This window comes from Necator americanus, chromosome III (genome assembly GCF_031761385.1).
Source record: "Necator americanus strain Aroian chromosome III, whole genome shotgun sequence".
NCBI classification, from domain to species: domain Eukaryota; kingdom Metazoa; phylum Nematoda; class Chromadorea; order Rhabditida; family Ancylostomatidae; genus Necator; species Necator americanus.
Genome location: NC_087373.1, coordinates 37344280 through 37367736, shown reverse-complemented (window position 1 = coordinate 37367736; position 23457 = coordinate 37344280). Strand labels below are relative to the sequence as shown.

The window sequence follows — 23457 nt, the reverse complement described above, 5'->3', positions numbered from 1 at the left end:
TTCTACTTTTTTTGCTTCCCAGCGATAAACTTCAGGAAGTGGAGAGTATTATTTCTGCGCATTTAGCTGGAAGAGCAGTTTCGTATTCATTGGTTTCTTGTTGCGTATTTTTTCTTCTTTTAAAGTGGCAAGCAAGTTACATTTATGAGTTACAATTCGTGACCAGTGGTTGTTGTTGTCCTGATTCTGGGGATTGGTGTTTTATGTTAAGATTTCTTCTTTTTTTCTTTTCTTGAAGAGTTATATTTCGCATTTGTGTTGGTTTGCCTTGACTTGCCTATTCATTCTATAATGGTCTTTTTAAGTAATGCAAATCTTCGTGAAGACTCTCACGGGGAAAACAATCACCCTCGAGGTTGAAGCCTCGGACACAATCGAGAATGTGAAAGCTAAGATTCAAGACAAGGAGGGAATCCCACCAGATCAGCAGCGTCTGATCTTCGCCGGTATGTCGTTTGCTTTCTCTGCTCCTTTCACTGGAATGATATAACGCAGCAATCTAGATTTCAAATCCTTACTTTTTATTTCTTTTCAAAAGTAGATAATAAATACATAAAGTTGGAAGCTAAACAATCATAGGTGCGATAAGGAGGAGCCGGACCCTCCTCAGGTGAACCGGGTCCAGCTCATGGGGTGCAGCTTAAATGGTGAGGATCCTTTTGCCAATCGTCCGAAAGTGAAGGGGGTCCCTTTGCCAGTCGTCCAAAAGTGAGGGTGTCCCTTCGCTAACCGTACAAAAGTGAAGGGGGTATCTTCGCCAACCGTACAAAAGTGAAATTGGTCGGAGCACCGGGTCCGACTATCGCATATATGTAAACAATCACTCTTTATGGAAATAAATCCTGTCCATTGACATATATCCGGGCTATGACTCTTTGCTATCGACTTTGTGTGCAGTTTCTCGAATCAGTGCATCTGTCGTCTGTCAACACAACTTATAAAAAAAAAAAAAACTTTATTTTGACTTTGTGTACAAGAGTATGAATGAAACTAGTCACTGGCATGAAGTTTGGTTGTACCATTTAAGGATTACCTAATTTTGAATTTTAGTTATTCTCTTCTTGTATCTAGAATTCTGCTTTTTTGGTTGCTACTACTTTTTATTTTTCTGTGTTAGAAGAAGGTAGTTGTTCTATGCAAAACTTTCATGCTTTCATAAGTGCTAGACTTTTTTTTTGCCAAATTACTCATTTCAAGTTTCGTTTTGTAGTCTATACAGCGACTAACTAATTAACCTTACAAACATACCATTAATTAATTTGGAACTGAGGATAATCAAGATTTGTCCGCAATATTTCTTAGACCAAACCACATCAAAGATCAGACAAGCTTTCGGAATCTAGAGGTCCATTTTTGTTGCAAAGAATGGGGTTTCTCATAGAGTTTAGCTTTCAATTTAAGTTTTTCGTAGTAGCTCTATTCTAGAAGATGAAGAGGTGAAGTAGTCGACGTTAATTGCATCCTTTGAAATGTGTGAGGGGGTTCGACTTCAATTCAGAATCATGGAGAACTGCGAATGCGGATGCGGTCGATAATACGGTTTGCAGGCCCGATTGCTACTATATCAGGTCATTGTCCTCCAAGACAATTTAATATCTTCTCGTGGGGATGAAAACTTTGGCTGACCTGGTGCGGTGTAACATTTACCGTGTAGATGCTGTACAAAAATCATACCATCGTCTTTAACCCTATTCTTGAACACATGGTTATTTTGGATTATGCGCTCGGTGTTCCAGCGCTGAACGTACGATTAGTGGTTTCGAAACCGCCCAGGTTCTAACCATACTTTTCATCAACTCCAGAGTAGATGAAATTGTACCAGACTTGTCTGCGAGGATAAAACATCGATTGGACCCGCAAGTCATTCCATAGGCCAACATCCGTTTATCAAAACGTTAATTAAGCTAAACTTTCCCCCATCCCGGAATTTTTTTTTTATTATTTGCATGATATATTACGTAATACAAATACATATGCAGTCGTTTACGTTTAAGAACAAATGTACGATGGAAGTTCAGTCTCTAGAATTTTATCTGGGCATTGTTTGTGAGATACTTAGAATTTCGTTTTTTTTTTTGTTAAAACCCCAACTTCTTTTTTTGTGAGCGTCCTTAATAAATTTCTCAACTTCTCACGTCTTTATATTTGCGACTAGTATATATCATATGTGTCCGACGAAACTTTACAGAGTCTGCTCACAATCTAACCATCTTACAGCTCTGGCTCATTGTTTTCCCCTTACATTCTTTGTTCTTCTTTGCACTTTTTGAGAAAATATCTTCGAGAAAAGAAGAACAAACTGGATATCCCTGTAACATAAATTCCGTCCTCTGATCTGCGTTTTTCACCAGAGATTTTCGAGTATTCAAGGTTTCTTGATGTAAAGGTTTTTCGTCGAAAGCCACGGGTGTGTTCTTATTCTTTTCCCCGATTATAGGATCCAGTTATTGAAATTATTTGCCGTGTTGCTGCGAATATCTTGTTATATATATTTTTATTTCATGGCATAGTCAAGTTAACGCGTCCTTATCCCGTGTATAGCTTGACGGCTTCTGAAAAACTGTATTTACATGGTATCCGTAGCGTTTTGCTGTGAGATGCATTGCTGAAAGCCAATAAAATGAGCAGTTATGCATATTGATGCAATTTCGCATTCTTATGCAATTTCGCATTCTGATGCAAATTTTTCCTAATGACTTTATTACTTTTTCTGCTCTAGTATAAAGATAATGTCATATTTACAGGAAAACAACTCGAGGATGGTCGCACACTTTCTGATTACAATATCCAGAAGGAGTCTACCCTTCATCTTGTGCTCCGCCTTCGAGGAGGTGATTTCTTCTTTCGTTTTTTTTTTGTTTGTTACTGATATTGGAGAAAATAATATCTGAAACTAATCGAAGATTCGTTCTTCAGATTTCCTAGTATATTCTTTTCGATTGTCAGACTGTTATTTTTGTTAGGTATCATCGAGCCCTCCCTTCGTCAGCTAGCCCAGAAGTACAACTGTGACAAGCAGATTTGCCGAAAGTGCTACGCTCGCCTGCCACCTCGTGCTTCGAACTGCAGAAAGAAGAAGTGCGGTCACTCAAATGACCTTCGCATCAAGAAGAAGCTGAAGTAAATCTGTATGTCGGGCTGTTAATTGATAAATTTGTTACTTTATTCATGTTTATTTCACTTATAAAATACTTATTATTAGTCAGACGGACATATAAAAATGAAAGCGTCTTGTGTACGGCGCCGAAAGTAGCCAGCTCCTTTCCATCGACGGTCAATAACTTGACGAGTTGTCTGAAAGTATGAGATTATCGGTGAGAGGAGCATTATTCCGAACATACTCTGAACGTCCGTACTGAAAATGTTGATAATTAAAGTAGCAATTACTATTACTGTGTTCTTCGCTGTTATGGAGAAGTAAGAGTCCCGCATTCTCATATCCCTTAACAATTGCTTTTTTGGAAAGTTTTGCACTCTAGAAATTGTTTAAGGAAAATTCTAGCGCGCTTTCTGTCGTATAAATTAAGAATGTGTATATGTAGAAAAAAATTACATCATTACTTTGAACTAACCTTGTAGAAGTCCACTCGGTCGCTAAGTGCTGAGTATTTGCTGAGTCGTACGGTATTTCGTCTGCATTCAATGTAACGCCTCCTATACAAGCATAACCTTTGGCATTCATGACCATCTTTCAACACTATGAAAGAGAATTCCACTAAAACGTCACTAGCTGCTGGGTCCAGGATCCGAATCACATGACCATTGTCGAATGGGAACGCCTGAAGTGCTCATGCAGAGTCAGAGCAAACCAGCGTAGCGGTTTAGGCTTACCTTAACAATATGTGTATATCCGCTGGGGAGGTTCTCGCCTCGACTGAACACTGTGACCCCGGCGGGGCTGCGTTGTGAAGGGGGACGTGGCCGATACTTGCCTGCGATCACCATCACCGAGAAGTACACTGATGGATACGGTAGGAAGTCGTCGAAAGAGTAGACCCATGTATTGAGTTCACGATCGAAGTGAGGATTGTCCGAATGAGGAGTCGTGAGTGGAGTTAATGTTGAATTCAATGCCGGCCCTGGGGCAGCTGTCATTGAGGAGGTGATTGAGATCTGATCTTGGGAGAATGCTTTTCGTCCGGAAGCGGTCATCGGTGCCTTTTGTTCTTCAGTTGTGGTGTTGAAAGCGTCCGTCAAAGCGGATTGCTCAAAAATCTGTGTGGAGTTACTATCTACTAGCGTCCGGTTGTCGTTGAGGGACAACTGTTCCTTATCGCCGATGTTCAGAAGAAATACCACATCATCTATTGGCACAGTGCTTGTTTTCTCTACGCTAGCGCTAATTGTCATGGGAATAGCTCGCTCTGCAATTTTTTTCTTCTTTTTTTCTTCCGTCAATCTCTCGTGTGCTTCCGATAATGATACGCAAACGCCTTCCAAACATTTTGATGCATAACATGGATCATAATCGTTGGAGAATGTTGAACAGCTAGCTGTTGGCATCACTCGACTGATGCATTTCCGCTGATGAAGTTCACAAAATGCCATCGGAGAACTTCGAGAACAATGGGAACAGTTGTCTGAAAAGTCATATGACGAGGGATGTACCAAAAGTTTGGGATCAATCAATAATATTGATGAACAAGCGAATAATAATCGATAATATAATGGAATTATATACTCAATAATAAATTAACAACAAATAAATAATAGTTACTAATATAATTAAATAAAAAAAACAATAATATAATTAAATAAACAATAAAAATCCGCTTGGGATACGCCACCACGTTCATTTCGATTCAGAATCGTTTGAGGTTTACGAACGTGATAAGGCTTGCTAAGCACGAGGGCGGATTGGAACGTCCGATCGATCGTGCAGGAGGCGGAACCTCTAACCAACTGCGCTACATGCGCCCCTAATAGTCAATAATTATAATTAAATAAACAGTAAATGGCTACGAATAGTAGTTTAATCGACATGAAAGTCGAGCGATGAGTGATTCCAGGTTCACACAGTTGATTTTTGAGGTTCACTCGAAAATACCTCTGGAGTAATCCTATCCTGGTACATCAGGTCCTGCTCTTCCAGTACTGTTCGCCAATCGATAGAATGAATGACTATGTTGCTCTCATTGGGCAGATTAAAAAAAAAAACGATTTTGTCATCTGATTTTGTCAAAAAAGATGTATCTTATTTTTATTTTATTGTTCTCATTTTTCGTAATAACTTTTTCATCCCATTTATCATTTTATTTATTTTATGTTTTTGTTCATAAATGCATAAAGATCACCTTCCGTTTGTTTCCATTGCCCAAGTTGATAGAGCATAATAAGCAGTTGTGCTGCGCGACTAGCGCGAATTGCTGAGGTCAACGTCTCGTTAACGGCCATACGACGAAAATGCGATGTGAGACCGCGAGGGACTCTGTAAAATCACTAAGATCAGATCGTTCTGTTGTTAGCGATTTCCACCAACTATGAACTCAAATATTTTGGATTTCGCGGCAGTTCTGAAAGTAAATATGAATTCGCAAGTAGAAAATATTGTGAATCTGTATATCGTTACAAACATTTTATTATTATGTGAAACCAAAAAAAATCGTTCCGATTAAAGGCGGTGCATCACGAAACTGACGTAGTTGACAAAAATGTGAGAAAATATAGAGTTTGGAGTGTAGATTATAAGTATGACCGTAGTCGCACACGGTTCCAATTAATCCTGAAAAACTGCGTGGGAACTGTCTCAGTTCCTACGAGGTACGTTAGAACGTGTACTTTTGTAAACGCTCCGGTTCTTTCAGGAGCCTATTCACTTATTTTATTCGAATAGACTGATGAGGAGACCTCATCGATTCTCGACCGCTCGCCCATGGACGCGGCGCGTACCTAAGGATTGACCGTTCTATCGTACCTCATAGAAACATCCGCCGTCTTCCAGGCTCTTTTCTTAAAAGGACAATTGAGGAAAGTTTAGCAGGGGCTGGACTTGCATTCCACACCACGAACTTTATGTTTTCCATCTGGTTTCCATACTATGCCAATTTCCTGATGCGCCGCCGCCTTTTATAGTAAGTGACTAGTGTTGAAGTAACTTTAGTGAAGTTAAACTTCAGTAATCATTCGAGAAGGAAAAGAAAGTGCTTCGTATTTGTTACTGTTAGACTTAGGTCACACCTTATTTTTTCAGTCCCAAAAAAATTTTCGTAGTAATGTAATCATGTTTGATCAATGTCAATCAAAAAAAAAAACGAGAGTACATTATTTTTGTAGGGGATATGGTCAAGTAAGTATTTTTTAAAGTTTTTTTGGGACAGATTCCAGAAGAATCCGTTGTTGCGGTGGCTAAACCGTAGGCAAAAACTACCTCCACTATGCTCACTCAGTTATTTCAGTGATAAAATATAAAAAAAAAATTACATTTCCCTAACGATCTTCTCCTTAGCACGACGTCTTCCTCTTCTTGGAAAAAAATTCTCGCCAAACACCACAGAATCCGCTGGCCATGGTAATCGTAGGTCCCATCTTACGTCCCAATATGGCATACGTTTAGGCGCTAAAGCGTTGTCAATGCTGCAAAAGTGTTGCGTAGGCATCGTACATAGTCGCCTAAGCGCCTATTTCTTCCGATATCCGTCAACCGTCAAACTAACCGTTTCACGATTTCGCATAGTTGTACGGTGGCTATCGCGCTGGCAAATCGTCGTGGACCAAGCAATCGCCGTTCGTGTTTATACTCGGCGAGCAGACGAGCGCGATCCACAGCTGATATGGTGCGGATTTCGTGTCTTGACGCCATGTCGCCGCATTCTATCGGTGGCTGTAAATAGTTGATTAGAAAACATATCCACTATCATATTATTTTTGTGAAGATTAAATGATTTTTTTTAAAAGGATCTTCCTGATTAGATGGTTTTTTTTTTCAAACCAGACTTTTTTTTCGTCGGATTTACTAAAAATTTTATGATTTTGTGACTTCATAACTCATTTTTGAATCAAATATGAAATTTTTAACCTACTAATTTTATTTATTTACTTCTATTTATTTAGTTTCTTACTTTTGCAGTTGTATATACTACTATATGTTGTTTTTATTCATATTTTTTAAATTTTTATTTCACTAACATTGAATTATGAATGATTTTCATGGTATTACAGATAACTATAAAATTGTTACAGTATGCTAACTGGTACCCAGATGCGTTTTTTCGCCGTTTCGTCAAGAATCTTTACTGTAACTGTCCACAGCTTTGGATCTATGATACGGTACGGTCCCCACTAGAAAGATGTGACTGAACTTACCAGCAATAAAGCCTCAAAAGATGAAGTGATCAAGAGTACGGTAACAAATACGGTATAGAGCATCTGAAATAATAACGAAATAACGATTCTTCAGCTATTAAAGCGAATGTTTGTTTTGTTTTCTTCGTTGGAGAAAAAAAAAACAAGAAGAGATGAAAAAAAAAATCATATGAATATGAACAAATCTGTTTGAAAATTCACGTTAAGAGTACCAAAGGAGGAAATGATTCCACAGTTAATAGATCTTAGAAAAATAGGTAGATCAAGAGATCAAGAAGTGATGAGGTTAGACATGGAAGGCAGAATTTTGAAATCTTTCTGATTATGATCTATTAAGATCATTTTACCCTAAAAAAATGCCACAACGTGGAAAAAACCAGGTTTAGGCGACTCGATTTTCTCTTTTCCAACAAGTACGAAAAGAAAAGAAATGAGGGAAGAATTCTCCTCATTTTACCGAAACAGAGGTCCTAAAAAAAGCAAATTTAAATCGCATAGAAGTTAATTAATTGGTTATATATAACTAATAAGAAGAAAAGTATAATGGATGGCAATTTTTAACCAAAAAAGAAATTTTCCAGGCTAAAAAATGAAATGTAATCTTCTTAGCCTTAGGAAGTCGAGTTGTAAAGAAAAACATTGTAATCGCCGCAAAAATCGTAAGCTGATATCAATGATGATATTTTCCTCGAGTGAGAGATTTGGATCGATATTTTTGGTATTACAATTAGAAAGAAGGACAAGATCAGCACCGAAAAAGACTCTGCGTGGCCACGCTCACTTGCGAATAAAATTAATGGTGTAGAAATAATAGGCTATAAATTTTTTTACGGGCCCTTTTTAGTGCTGTGTAGAATTTAAACGGGTAGAGAACCGAATGGATTGGATTGGATGGACGAGTTTACATTTTGAGCTGCTCGTGGGAAGATTCCGATGTGTTCGATCTTTAAAAGTGCCTCAGGGGCGCTTTTTGATAAAATGTCTATTGTGGTGAACAACAGTTAATCTTCGACCTAATTTATTGCTGTCAATAAGAATTCATCAAATAGCAGCATCTGCTACTAAAGAAAAAATCACTACCGGTCGTAAAAAATCTGTAGGAAAAAAATTTTTCGAATGAAAAAGAGCAAAAAAAAAACAGCTTCACCAGTAGATAAATTAGCAATGAAATTGAGGAAGTGCAGATGAACTTAAGGGAATCAATTGAGAAAATCGGAAACAGCTTATATGGAATCTGTCCAACTGAATTAGTGAGGCGCTTTGAGTGGAATTCTGAAGATGGCGAAGGTTCATGGTTGAAGAAGAAAGGAAAATGTTGCGAGTGGAAAGAGCGGACGAAGCAATTCTGAAAAAAAAATGCAGAATGGATAAATTTACTTGTGGATGAGTAAACAAACGAATAAACAAGGAGTCAATCAAATGAACAAGTGAATTGATAGACGAGTGGATGAGTGACCAAGTGAATGAATATGAAAATAAATGTATGCATGAATGAACGAATGAGTGGACGAATGAAACTGGATGAATGGGCGAATGAAATTGGATGGATGAACGAATAATTGAATGGACGAATGATGGAAGAAATGAATGAGTGAATGGACGGATGGATGGACAAATCAAAGAATGGAAGTGGATGAACTGGCGAATGAGCGATCGAATGAATGAATGTACTGATGTGTGAACGGATGAATGAACGGACGGTCGGATGGACGAATGAATGAATGGACAAATGATGGAAAAGGTGAATGAGTGAATGGACGGATAGATGGACAAGTTACAAGACAAAGTGGATGAAGTGGCGAATGAGCGATCGAATGAATGAATGTAATGATGACTGAACGGATGAATGAATGGACAGTCGACGGACAGTCGGATGGACGAATGAATGAATGAATAAATGAGGGGAGGAATGACTGAACGATTAAATGGATAGACGAATGAACGATTAAATGGATGTGCGAATGAATAGACGGATGAGAGTATGGACAAATGAATAATTAAATGAATGAATTGAGTGAATGATGAATGAATGAGTGAATGAATGAATTAATAGCGCGATTGCTTAACAATAACATAGTTTCGCAGTGCTCTCTTGATTCAGCCATGACGTTTTAAACAAATAAACACTTCCTTAGAAACTTTTTATGCAGAGGATTCACACACGAAAAAAGAACTGCGCCTATCGTAGCTATACCGTGTACAGTAAGATTCGTAATTCTTCTATAGAAGACGAAAATGACGCGGATCCATGTTCCTCTTCTGTCAAAGCAATACCGATCTTACTGTATCCAGAATGAATGAAAGTGGCGGATTCAAAGATCTGGAATTGGAAAGGATTCCAGAAAAGTCGACGACCTATTAGTGAAGAGTTTTGTTATGAGCTCGACGAGAGTTCGAGTGGAGGCGGATTTTTCGGCAAACGCTCGGATTTTCTGCACGAATTAATTAATCGTTAGCGAGACAAACGTGATAGAAATTGGATTGCTTATACTACTAAAGGGGACCGTAGAAGCGGGCGATTCTCCGGGGACCAATCCTACATTAATTCTGGAAAAGCTGTTTCGGTAGCGATTATATAGGCTCGTAGAAGCGGTGTTTTTCTGGATTTAATGAGCTATTCTACTGAATTGGCGTCGGCTACTTGCTGCGTTTGGCTTAAACACGTCAAGGATGGGAAGTGGCGGTATTGGTGGAGATGCATGTATTAGGAATCAGATATGATGCTGGACCATTCCGAATAGTATAGAGGTTGTAGCGAGAAATGACCCGTAACCGGTCTGTAGATGTGTGTAAAGTTTATTTGATGAATCAGTTTTCGTTTTGATGAAGGCTGATCGTTCGGGAAAAGTAAACAAACCGTTTCTAATGCTCTTTCTTTCTTTAACTTTTTGGATGGCTCCTGTGGTATGAATATATAGAGGATAAACGATAAAGTTCCTGGCGTTAATCAATCCGCTTGAGATGCGCCCTCACGTTCACTTCAATTCGGAATCATTTTGAGGTTTACGAACGTGAACCTGGCCTATACAATCACTTGTGGTGGCTAACCGATGTGTCAAGGCAGTGTTTTTATCCTCCCAGACAAGTCTGGTACCAATTTGGAATGAAAAGCTTGGTGAGAACTAGGACGGATTCGTACCTCGGATCGATCGTGCAGCCACAGCGGAACCTGTTACCGACTGCACGAACATATTCCTTACAAAACTGATTTGTTATATTTATAACTCGAAAGGAAACACAGAGACAAAGTTAGGAAACATTAACGTTGAAAAATAAATTTTAAATACTAGGTTTGATTTCCTAAACTGCTCTTATCCTCAGAAGTGCTACGTCTCTTGCATTCGTTTCTGTCGAGTTCATTCATACATTTATTTATTTATTTATTTATTTATTTATTTATTTATTTATTTATTCATCCATCCATTCATTCATCCACTCATTCGTCCATTAGTTTGCCCATCCATTCAGTTGTTTCAGGCTACAAATGAGGAAGAATTCGAAAAAAGGAATTTCCATCATTTCTTCAGTAACATCCAACAAGTAGCATAGAACACTGATTTTCCAGAGCAGTGCCATAAATGTCGAAATATCTTCTTTCCTATCCACCATGACAAAAAATGGCACCATAGAATGTGAAAAAGCGATCAGAAGTCTCTTTGAAACAATCTCACACGGGATTCCTCTCACATCATTTCGCAAGAGCGCCTTTTGTTTTGTGACATTTTCCAGCCTCCACTGTTTTTGTGCTTTTCCTGAATGTGTTGAACAATAGGCAGGAAAAGTCAACACGGTCCTCTCTTAGGAGCGGGGCTTAGAGTGGAACGTCGACGTAAATAGGTATAGTAGTTGTGAAACGGTAGAAATTGTAATGTGCACTTAGAGAGGTATTGAACGACTCTTCAACAACTTATAAACTAGCAATACTGTTATTAAAAATTGCAGTAGTTGTAGATGACACCGACATCTGTTCCTGGAAGATGGAACAAATCCAAGACGTGCGCTAGGCAATCAACTACAGCATGAACATCGTCTTTTGCAGATTCAGCTGAAGACCGATGCATCCACATGTTTCGTCGAATTCGATCAGAATTCGTTTAGCTTAGCTGATGCTAGATGGCATCAGAATGATGACATCGGCAAAGAGTAGATCGTGCAGTTGCCGTCAATCGACCTTCACTCCCATGTCGTTCCATTCCAGCTTTCGCATTGCGTTCTCGAGAGTGGCCGCGAATATTTTAGGTGCAATTGTGTCACTCTGCCGGACTCCTCTTTCCACGTAGAATGGCGAAATTCCGGTGCTGAAGTTACTGCACAACCCTAAGAGTACCTTTATACACTGAGTACGGACGCCTGAAGGACGGTCGAGAGATACGCCTGTGATGTGCCACCGCATAGTCTGGAGGCTGATGAGCGCCGATAATTGCGCCGCGCGACTACTAAGAGCGCCATAGTCGCGACAGTAGCATGGTCACTCTTCTTGTGCCACGTTCGTTTTTTGCCACGTCCCATCGGCCTAACTGTCAATTTCACCGCGTCTGCTGTACTTTTTTTTGTTCGCAGCACCCGCAGCTCTTAGGGTACGCTTTTGAAATGAACAAAAAAAGGAAAGCTAAGAAGTTGTTTGAAAGCTGTTGTTTGTTTAGATAAAGTAAAGTTTAAGAAGTTGACACAGTTGAAATGCCGTTTAGAAATGTGAGCGGATCGTTTGTTATCATATTTTGAATGGAAAGTACCCATTCATCTGCGGAAATACCAGAAATGTTTCTAAAAATGCCCACTGATCGATGTCATACCAAATTTCCTTACTTTTTCCTTCTTCCAAGGAATTCTTTTTGGAAATCTAACTAAGTAAATCTGGAATCCAACACTCAACACGGCGCGAATAATGCCTCACAGACATAAATTGTGCTTGATGGAGTATCCCGAAGGTACAAAGGTCTTTATTCGCCACTAATACACTTATCTGTGATATCGACTTTATGCAGAGAATACATAGAAACAAGGCGATAGAAAGGTAAAAGGTAGAAAGGAGTTCAAAGAATATGTCTGGAATTACTGGATGTGCGAAACTATATCCACGTTAGTGTTTTTTCTGCAGCACGTTTTTGTTAAAATCCTTATGTGTGCGGAGTTTCTCAAATGACGTCAATGTAGACCACGACCACCATCTTTTAATTGGATTAAGGAATTTATTTCACCTTAATTTCTGATAATATGCGCTCAGTTTATCAGAACGTTGTATGTCAGAACTTCTATTAGTGTGTCGTACATATAAATTTAAAACCCATTGGGCAGGTTGCAAGTCTCTAGTCTCATGGGGTTGGGGAGGACGTTGCTTTCTCCCACAGTGGACCAATGAGGGTTATTTGTTGGCGGCAACTCCAAACCGCTTTTCTTGCACCTCACAGTAACTTTATGCACGGTTTTGAGCGGACCGACATGCGGAATAAAACGATTTCATGAGTCTGTCCTGGTAGAGCAGAAACAGAGAGTCCGTCTCCTAAATCCACCATCTCAAGGCAAGGACAAGGTCGCTTTTACTTCGCGATTAGCCCTCCGCCAGCTGGCGTCGCCGCTAGCCGGCTGTAATCCCTCTAGTGAGAGAGATCCGTGGTTAAGAGAAAAAACCATAAGAATCGACTTATTCATTCCTCATGATCTATTCCATCTACTAAGAACTAGAAGTTTTGCTATCAAGAAGCATAAGAAATGTATTATGGAAGTCACAGAGCTGCCGAAAAAAAGCCCGAGTTGCCCGCCGATCTGAGAGATGAATCCAGGCATCGAAAGGAAGGGGATTTCTATGTATTCTTCGTACTGAAAGAAGTAATTTTTATGATAAATACTTTATCGATCTAAGATTGCAAAAGAACGTACGCTGAGTTCTTTATAATATAAATCCATTCGGAATGCCTTTTTTTGTCTTTGTACGTTTGTAGAGTATTGAAAATTGAGATCCCAGCGATCACAGTTCAGGATACACTAGAAATTGATGAATTGATACTCGCATCCAGGAGGATGATTGTCATCCTAACATACCCTAACATACTGAGTTTTGTTTGATTATAAGAAATCCGCGCGGTACTCGCATTTCAGTATCCAGCCCTTATAGTGACATTTGAATCAAACCAACCTTCTTTTTGAGGGATCTTGACGATTGGATCACATTATAATGTTCGATAATAATATGCGGACTGCAGATAGGGTATCCTCGAGACGCTTCTACGTCTCGCAAGTAAGGAAGGGTACAGTTGAGTGGTTCGATAATGTATTCCTGAAGCCAACGATTCACGTAGCAAGTGGAACGTCCTGAAATACAGAAATTTTGCATGTTCGGGCAAAATGTCAAAGAACTGTCTTAACACGTTGACGGCACTGTTGCTCAATGGTGCGCGACAGCCAGCCTGTCTTATGGGACAGCGTCGCTCATTGCTGCGCGACAGTATATATTTTAGTCAAAATGTACGCGATTGTTTTGTTTTCTGTTCAAATAATCAGTTCAGACTTAGAAGTATCTTATGTTGACATCGACCGACTATCCATTGAACTTCAAGTTTTATTTATTTCATTTTATTTTTCGCCTACAATTACTAACAATTACCAACAACACTAATTACAACAATCAACAATTACGAGTTGTTTGGAAACAATCTAAACAGCAAATTTTGTCGCACTCATTGCATTTTGCCTTAGTCCTCTTAGCCAGGTTCCGGGCAGTCGATCTGCCTGAAGTTGCAGAAATCGAGCCGTAGCAGTCAAAGTAAAACCGTCTGTCTTTGGTCTTTGCGTTTGTATCAGACACCAGTTTCCGCTTGCTAGATCTTCTACTGCTGATCGAGATGATGTTGAAGTTCTTGTACAGCAAGTCGTCAACAATCAACTCTTTGAAGTAATTGATCCTGATTTTCCTGACCTTCTCGCAATACAAAAACCAAGCATTGAACTGGGAAGTTACGAGATGAAAAAACAGCAGGATATACTATTTGGCTGTCTTACTCACAAACGGAGTATAGGCAGCCATCTGGTCGCTGAGGTCCTTCAACGAATCCCTTCATCATGTTATATTCAGCAACAACCATGAGCTTGCCTTTTGGATGAAAGCTGGCATCATGTTTATGAATATGAATGTCATATGAATGTCCTTCTTGGCCTTCCATTTTAACTAATTTTCTTCATTTTTTTAGATTTTTTAGTTTTAGTATATTTTTAATTTTATACTATTTTAATTTCGAACTATTTTATGTGATTTTGACTTTAATTTTTTGTCTTATGTTTTCAATATTTAATTTGACATTCCTGATTTTTTACATTAATTATTTAATATTTTTGAATTTTAGTTTTTAATTTTCAATTTGAATGTTTATTTTTTTTTAAAAAAAAGCCCAAGTCTAAGTATCTAATTAATCACACATTTATTTCAAAGTTAACAAATTTTCAGCAAAAAAAAGTGTCGTCCCACGAAACAATCATGAAAAAAAAATGGTTTCTCGTCAACGTGTTAATCGTTAACTAACAGAATACAAAAGTCCGCTATGTTTTTTGATAGAGTTTCGATCTTTTTGCAAGGTTAATAACTTACCTTCTTTAAGTTGATTAACCTCACAACCACCCTTTTGTTCCATCATTGACACTTTTCTCAGTTTGAAATTCACCACACCGTAGTCATTTTCAGTGATATGAACTCGAGGGAATACACCAATTTCGGGCCATTCATCTCCGAAATACACGATCACCTGTTTCTGAAAGATCACTTATTTCAGAGAGTTAGAAAATCTGTCGGTATTGTGGTAATTGTACCTGTGCATCACCTTTAGTCAATATTCCTGGATTCCGTTTAAAGACGAGACGTAGTGCATGTGACTCGCCACCTCCTTGTTGATAGTAATTATCCATTCGCATACATCTAAACATGCAAAGAGTTGATTTTTTTTGCTTGTTTTGTTTTTTTCTCTTTGTATCGGTTTCCTTTGCAACATAACGTCATTTGTCAAACACATCCAAGCCCATTTCATCGTTCACTCTCCCTTTTGGTAAATAGTAGTACGACTACATTTTACTGACAAGAATTGTGGAGGAAGTTGTTGAGAACTCCCTATACGATGTGAGCAGTGGTTTGCCATAGATTCCGTCGAATAGTTTTTTTTTCCTTCGAAACCTTAGGAACCCTAGTGAAGTCTTTGGGACATGAGAAACTCGTCACATTTTCTTGTGTTCCTCACTATCTTGCAGCGAAGGTGACTGTGACAAAAAAAAAGTCGCTAGGGCTCTGAATTAAACGACACATCCTCTTTATGCTTCCCCTAATGGAAAGGACGTAGCCTAATTGCGAGCACAGTTAAACGGCAGAATTATCCAAAATCGTTATTTACTTGTTGCCTGAAATAATTATTTGGATTACGGTTCGCGAAAGAGCAAAATTAATTTACAGATCATTGAATTAATGATGTGGTAATAAACTGTGTTCGTGAATATCTAATTTCGATACAAACGGTTCAACCTGGCTAATGCGACGCGAGCATGAAAAGGGCGGGGTCTAATGCAACGATGCTGAGAACCAATCACAGCAGCGAAAGTGAGTTATCGATTATCAGGTTCGTCAGAGATGGAGCGCAGTAACGTCTGGCTTCGCGCTTAGGCGACTAAGACAAGTTCGTAGACCACGGTTGGTTTGATTTTACAGCTAATATATTAATTATAATTGATAGGTAGTTATTTTTGTAATTAATATTTATTGCGGTAATTTTATTTTTATCCATTAACTAATTTGCTTACGGTAGTAACCAGATTTTAAAACCTAAGAAGAAAGGAACTGTGCACATCACTAATTATTCTTTGGAGAAGTCGGTTAGTTATCGTAGATTTCCAAAAAGTTTCATACCTTCCACGTAGCATCACATAACTTGGCTTGAAATACCTGCAGCAATGTATCGGCATACAGTGGTCGAACATCTGAAAAAAAAAACACTAGCACATCGAACTCGTCCTGATCTGCGTAAACTCGTCCATTCGTTCGGGACGTACATCTTCACATCGAATCCCATTCTCCTCAAAAACATATCGGAACATGGTGAGTAAGGATCGCTCGCCTATCCATCTATCCAGCAATCTTTGCATTGATCTACGGTAGTCGCCGCCCCATTTGTAGACGTTTGTGCCTGCGAAACCCGAACCAGCGACGAAGTATAGCAGAATGTCGCGTTTCACATCGAAACTCAAATTCCCGAGTCGTTGATCGATATCTAAATATCGATCGAGTTGTTTTAGCGTATGGAAAAGCCATCTGATCTCAAATCCAGTATACCTTGTCTGATTTTAAAAATACTGGTTCAGAATTTACAAATAAATGTGCTGACAAATACTATTCCACAGATCTCACACATTAGAGAGATTACAGCCAGTTAATCGCGAGGCTACGTGGCCCGTGCATCTCCAAGTGACAGATAGGGAGCTAATCACGGACCGAAAATGACTTTGTGGCTGCTTCGAGATGCAAATGGATTTTGGGGGCGGACTCCTTGTTTCTGCAGAGCCAGGACGGACTATGACATCCTTGTATCCCGCAGGTACGGCAAAAGCTTCCAATCAAGTGACTGAGAGGTGCAAGTGATGCGGTTTGGAATGCCTCCAACAGGGTAAGCTCTACTTGTCCACAACGGGTGGATACAACGTTCTTCCAAAATTCATGTGATCAGACGCCTGGGACCTACCCATGGACTTTGAACTTATATGCAGAAGAGAGTAATAAAAAAGAGTCTCTTGATTCCGGAAGAAAACCTGGTACGGAATTGAGCCATGTAGGCCACCGAAACAATAAAGAAGTAGTATGACGATTTGTGCTTACAACGGACGTCGTTTTTATCAGAAGCGGTCATCGAAGATCTGATTATGCAAGCCAGAAAGATTAATTACGACGTCATTGGACTGATCGAGACAAGACGAAGCCGCCCTCTCAATGCCGTATACAATGTAAGAAAAATAAATATATATATATAAAATAAAAAATATATAAAATGGAGGAGAACTATTATTAGGAACATGCGACAGTGGAGGAGTTGGTGAAGTTGGCTTCCTCGTCAACATGAATATGGCAAACAACATAGACTATTTTGAACAACCTATGACGGATCAAATCTCTGTGGAGAAGAAGAAGAGTTCCAACGCCAGCGTTGAAAATCTTTTTCAGTTATGCCCCAACATCAAGCTAAGAAAAAGAAGAAGTCGATGCTTTTTAGAGGGACTTGAAGAAGTTCTACAGAGAAGATCATACCTTTTACAAGGTCAAAATCGGTTATTTCAGCGCCAAGATTGGCAACAAAAGAGCGTCCGAAGAACTTCACATCGGCACCTACGGCCTACAGTGGGATGAACAGGGGGAGAGGCTTTCCGAGTTCAACGCGATGACTAAGACCACCCATAAGAACTCACAATTCTAGAAGTCCTCCTTACATTAGACGTGGGAATTACCCGCTAGTGGGATCGTATGAACAACATCGACGAAAAGCTTGTAGAAGATCTTCACGGCTGTACAAGAAAGCAAAGAGTTTCAGAACCAGCAAAGGACCACGTCCCTCGTGGAACTCTAGAACCAATACGTCGGCGTGGAGCCGCAAGAGCTGTAGGCAACCATGAACTCACGTCCGAGCTGGCGAGGGGCAGAGAAATGATGAAAGAAGACTTCAGAGAGAGAGAGAAAAGCTGCAGCAATGGCTGAAGCAGCAGAGAGCAGAGGTAAGAGGATTCACTACGCCTTTCGGAACTTCGTCGATCATAAAACAAAAATGACTGCTCTCCATATGGAAAAACTACAGCGTCGAGAAGGGGGATGGAGAAGCCAATTCACAACTTCTAGTCAAATCTCTTCCACTTGCCTCCTCACCATCTGAGGGAAGATGGACATGTGATTCCAGAAGCCCTCCCTTCCGAAGCCCGACATGCCATCATGTCACTGTCGTTGTTCACCAGGTACTTCGGATGGTCAGGCTTGACTCTGTCGGTTCCCAACATAGTCAAGCCTGACCATCCGAAGTACCTACAGTCCTCACCAACACACTGGCGAGGCTTTTCACTCGTTATTTGTTGGAATGTAAGGTTCTTCAGCTATTTAAAACCAGTAAGACACTGCTGTTGGTTAATAGAGGGCCCAAAAGACATCGGCAACTATCGTCCAATCTGCTTGCTGTCTGTCATATACAAACTCTTCACAAGGACTTCGCTTTCATGGACTTGAAGAAAGCTTTAGATACAATTTAAAGCGGAGCGGTCATGGGAGCGTTGGACAACCAAGCCCAATTGTTCACGAACTCTCAACTGCGTGGGATTACGTCCTTCCGCTGAGGCCCCAATGGAGCTCTAAGGCCTGCTGACAACCCGTCCACAATAGGTTCGGCTAAAACCATCTCAATTCAGCGAGGATCCCTTAGAGGCGCTTTCTCCTCGTCCGCACGTACAAGCGCCTTGGGCCCTGCTCTCAGGCCGAACGAGATGTCCAATCACTCGCAACCATTTGCACTCCAATCGAACCCTGACTCTCCACCACCAGAGATGTCACTAAGCTAGTGTAACTGAGCAGCTCCCTACGACCCTCAATGAGCTCTTTATATGGATGGGTTTACCAGGTGACATCATACGGGCGGCGCGCACGTGACTACCCACCACAATTCAAATTCAATCTTACGAAGTCGACAAGGCAATGTGATGAAACCACTACCTACGGTAAAACCATGCATGCAAGAAAACACCATGCAGAAAAATAGACGCAACACCATTCTAAATGTATACACTAGTAAAAGTAACCGACACTAAGAATTAAGGTTATAATTTCATTTACCAGTTCGAAATGATAACAAAATAACTTTTACGATTCCTCGGAAACAACACTTCTCGCCTACCTTGGAAAATAATGTTGTAGTTGAGATGATACGGATTTTTTGGGCACACATGAATACTAGGTAACAACATGGTGGCATTCTGGTAAGAAAAAAAATCTTTCCGAACATTTTAAGAGGAGAAACTCATCGGATTAGTCTCTAGCACGGAAGAAATACCGATCAAATCGATAGTCATACCTGTCGTACGGTTAGTCTCGTAGTTGTTGGATAGCCAATGTAGTCATCTAATACCTCATACATAAAGTATGAACCTACCGTCAAAACAAAAATTAATACCCATGTCCATAGTAATCTCTGAGACTCATCGACCTGAAAGGTTCAAATTCTCTTCAAAAAATCAATAAGTGATCAATATAAATGAAACACACCCTTGTAAGCATGAAAAAGCCATGAAATGGTGGCGCAATGTGAACTGCCGCTGAGCATGTTCTGTGCTTCGTAGAATTCTGTGTGGAGTTCAGGGTTGACGCTGATTGTATGAGCTCCCTTAAGGAAAGCAAGGATTAAACACTCCAGGAGTGTGCTGGAAATCCGAAGAAGGCGTTTCTGTGTGTTCACAATGACTACGCGTTCTGACACCCCCATAATTGAAAAAAAACCTTTTCTACAACATTCTTCTCAGCCAAAAGTGCAAATATGCGTTTGTTTCTAATGAAATATGATGCGGTTATGGTGGAAAAGTTTCTGGATTGAATATTGCATAAGTTTTTTCCCCTCCGCCCTCGGGCATTCAACATTCATAACTTGTAGAGCAAAAAGAACAAGAATTCCGATATTGCGATGCATTTCGCAAAAATGATCATAACAAACTTGAATAAAATGAAGTAAACAATGTGTTAGTGTAAACAAGTACACCTCGTAGAAACTAACGCCGTTTCCCATGCCATTCTAAAGCACGATTACGGGAAATTGAGCTGCGACACTCCCAGGTTCATAATTTGAAGGGCGAACTCTACAGTTCCCCACGAGTTACAAAACTACAGTAGTTTCGTCAGGACAAACTTTCCCATCCTTCAACTCACTAATAAAACTTAAACTTCATGACAATGATCGAGATTTCCAAAACCATAATTCTAAAAAAACTATCAACATAAAGAAAGGTTTTTGGCTTAAGACCAAGATTCCCAAGAAAAAACTCTAATTTTTGCTAGGGGTAACACGTACCTTGGAAACAAAAAGCTCAAAGAAGATTTAGCAGTACATATGTTTGTTAGAGACGAAAAAACAATACGAGCTAAAATATTCATTGGGACCTTGCACCAGAAACACGTGGTACACAGACAGCAAAGTTTTCGTTAGGCGAGTTACGGATGAATATTAGATTTCCCGTTGCTGGACTTCAGCACTAATTGTTTGTTTAGCAAATACATAGAGATTTTTTTTTGTTACCTAAAAAATAATGTTCCACGTTTGTTCTCTGGACTCATTCTGAATTTATCCTTCTGTGAACATATCATACATATTGATCTCTGCTCAATGTATTCTCTTCTTTCTATTTGTCGTTTCACTACGTAAATGTTTACTGCATTTGTTTATGTTTGTTCTTGCCACATATATGTATTTTGGCGCGTCATTGAGCGCAATGAATTAATAAATAAATAAGTAGATGAATGTCATTAAATTTGCAACTATTTTATTATTTGTATTCGATTATTTACATTCGATTTAAATTCAGTTTGAATAAATAAATAAATATTATTATTGATAATTCGTCATATTAATAGATCGTTAATTACACAAATTATTAATGTATTATATACGTTGTGTCAATAAATAGGAATAATAGTTACCTATTATTAATTGAAGGAAAAACTTTCTGGCATTAATCAATCCGCTTAGGATGCGCCCCCACGTTCACTTCAATTCAGAATCGTTTCAGGTTTATGAATGCGTGTCTAGCCTATATAATGACTTTTGGGGTTATCCAATGTATCAAGCCAGTGTTTTTATCCTCCCAGAATTAGGTCTGGTACCAATTTTTCGACTCCGAATGGATGAAAGGCATGATTGGCTCCAGGGCGGTTTCGAACCATTGGTCACTCGTGTACACAGAGCCAAACTTCTTACCAACTGCGCTACACATGTACTGTACATAGCATTCCAAATGAACATTGTAGACGTTACAGTACTTGTATTGAGTCGTAAATTTCTCTTAGCGTCTGCAGCAAGAGAATGAACTATCGATCCATTAAATAATTTGCTTGAAAAAAACTAGTTTTGTTGTCCAAAACTTAGCGAAAATTCTAGTGAGTTCTCTTGTTCCATGTTTCTTTTTTTTATGGCACAACCATGGGCGTTTTCAAATAAATAAATAAGTAAGTAACCATTATGATCACGGTCAATCCTGTCTAACAATTGGTAACGATCGCAAAAACCAAGAAAAATCACTAGACGACACGTGGACCTCACCCTTTCCGAGCACTACGAAACCGATACTAAAAACTCACAGATCCCCAGGAACACGAGGACTAAACAATTTCCAAAAAAACGATGATCTACTCCCGATGTAAAGTATACTTTTCTCGTAAGATTTAAAAAAATCCCATTCAGCCATCTTCGGAAAATCCCCGACTTATTTGCGAACATATTCGGTTGTGTAACTTAACGTGTACGTGTAGATGTGTTTCGCGTGGCATAAGGCGTGTGAATTCAAGTAATTCAATGCTACACATGTTCAGCTGATATACGATCTGCAATTCAACGGATCACTCCAGCGTGAGTACGAGAAGCGGGCAGCGGTAACTCTACTCGTATGTGCACTAGATTTCATTAGATAATCGAATTTTTTTCTTCGAATACATTCGAATAATATTTTCGAACACACCCACAGGTTCAAGAGGTTCCTATCACATTTGGTGCGAAAGAAGGATGTAGGAAACTCGTGATAAGCATCCACATAACATTTTCACATATTTTTTTTTTCGTAGCGATAATAACTTAATTTTTTTCTTTTTGCCCTACCCTGATATACCTGGATTCAAGTACGGAAGGAATCTTCGCACACATGAAGATAAAACGGGAAATTGCCCTCTGAGTTTCCTGGATTGCAGCATGGTACGCGGATTCGCAATGTCTGAACATTTCATCCAATGGGGATCGTAAACTTCACTGTTTGTATGGAAGATCGACTATTTGAAATTATTATTTTTAGAGGTAAAGAACATAAATTTTTCTTTAACTCATTGACAATAGCGCAATTTTTGAGTATCCGGCGTCAATCGACTATGAGTTTCTTCTGCGTTGCACGATGGAACTATATTTAAAGTAGAAAATAATAGCAATAATAATAAATAGTAATAAAATATCAGCAAATAATGGGCGGGTGTACTGTAGCGGTTAGAGGCCCCGCTTCCTGCACGATCGATTGGAGGTTCGAATCCGCCCTAGCGCTCACCAAGCCTTTCATCCCTCCGGGGTCGATAAATTGGTACCAGACTTGTCTGGGAGGATAAAAACACTGACTTGACACATCGGCCAGCCACCACAAGTCATCGTATAGACCAGTTACACGTTCGTGAACCTCAAACGATTCTGAATTGAGGTGAACACGTTGGTGGGTCCGAAGCGGATTGATTAACGCCCGAGACTTTATCCTTTTTATCAGTAAATACAGAAAACTTCTAGAAAACTAAGATGTCATGGAAAATAATCGTTGAAACGAGTGCTTACAGTTGAACCGCGCTGTCGTCAAGCAGACAACTTTTCTATCCTCCTTTCTATACTCGATAGGCCTTTTCTTTCAAGAGAACCTTCATTTTACTTCACTTCCAGTGAAAATTAAGTTCATCACACTAAAAGGTCCTTAGAAGTTTGCAATCAAGCAGAGAAGGTGACTAGTGCAATTTTTACCTTGAAAGTTTTCAATTTCCACTACCCAGTTGTTCCATTTAAATAAACAAATAAACATGTTGATAACTGTCACATACCTCGATCATAAACATTACAGAGGATCCTTGCTCCTTGAACAATCAAATTTTCACGCACTCTGTGGTTTTTAAATATGAATTATTTAGGGTATTAGTACTAGTGCATGAATCCACTTATATTTGTACTTTCCTCCAGATTTGATAAGAAATCTTTAAGTATTATTCAATTCGGAAAGTTTAGTAAAATTTCTGTCCAATACTTGCGATAATTCCTCACTGTTCCGTTATGCATTCACTGCTTAGACGTTTCCACCGTTTCCACGCAGAACAACTATTCCTGGTTTTTTTTCAAACCCATTTTTCTAAGCAACAGAAGCGTTGACCAACCATCACAAAGAAAA

At 39.3% G+C, this 23457-nt stretch overlaps 2 protein-coding genes across 3 annotated transcripts; one reads left to right on the top strand and one right to left on the bottom strand.

Moving 5' to 3' along the window:
- Positions 1–307: 307 nt before the first annotated feature.
- Positions 308–3124, top strand: RB195_012183 (uncharacterized protein; the record flags this gene model as incomplete). The annotated part of the gene is made up of 3 exons (XM_013446184.2): positions 308–446; positions 2745–2831; positions 2964–3124. The coding sequence occupies 3 exons, from the start codon at positions 308–310 to the stop codon at positions 3122–3124; spliced, it is 387 nt and encodes a 128-aa protein (XP_013301638.1).
- Positions 3125–3198: 74 nt separating this feature from the next.
- RB195_012182 (uncharacterized protein) lies at positions 3199–20617 on the bottom strand (the record flags this gene model as incomplete). 2 transcript variants are annotated; one of them, XM_064193927.1, is made up of 18 exons in its annotated part: positions 3199–3294; positions 3573–3779; positions 3832–4580; positions 5295–5428; positions 6421–6573; positions 6654–6820; positions 7303–7365; positions 13030–13119; positions 13180–13284; positions 13436–13611; positions 14882–15041; positions 15100–15205; positions 16181–16251; positions 16324–16541; positions 19191–19269; positions 19368–19499; positions 19559–19676; positions 20580–20617. In XM_064193927.1, 18 exons carry the CDS (start codon positions 20615–20617, stop codon positions 3199–3201), a joined length of 2862 nt encoding a protein of 953 aa, XP_064051510.1. The 2 variants fall into 2 exon arrangements, with proteins under 2 accessions (XP_064051510.1, XP_064051511.1); XM_064193928.1 differs by lacking the exons at positions 3199–3294; positions 3573–3779; positions 3832–4580; ... (12 more) ...; positions 19559–19676; positions 20580–20617 and adding exons at positions 9491–9622; positions 20044–20072.
- Positions 20618–23457: the final 2840 nt, after the last annotated feature.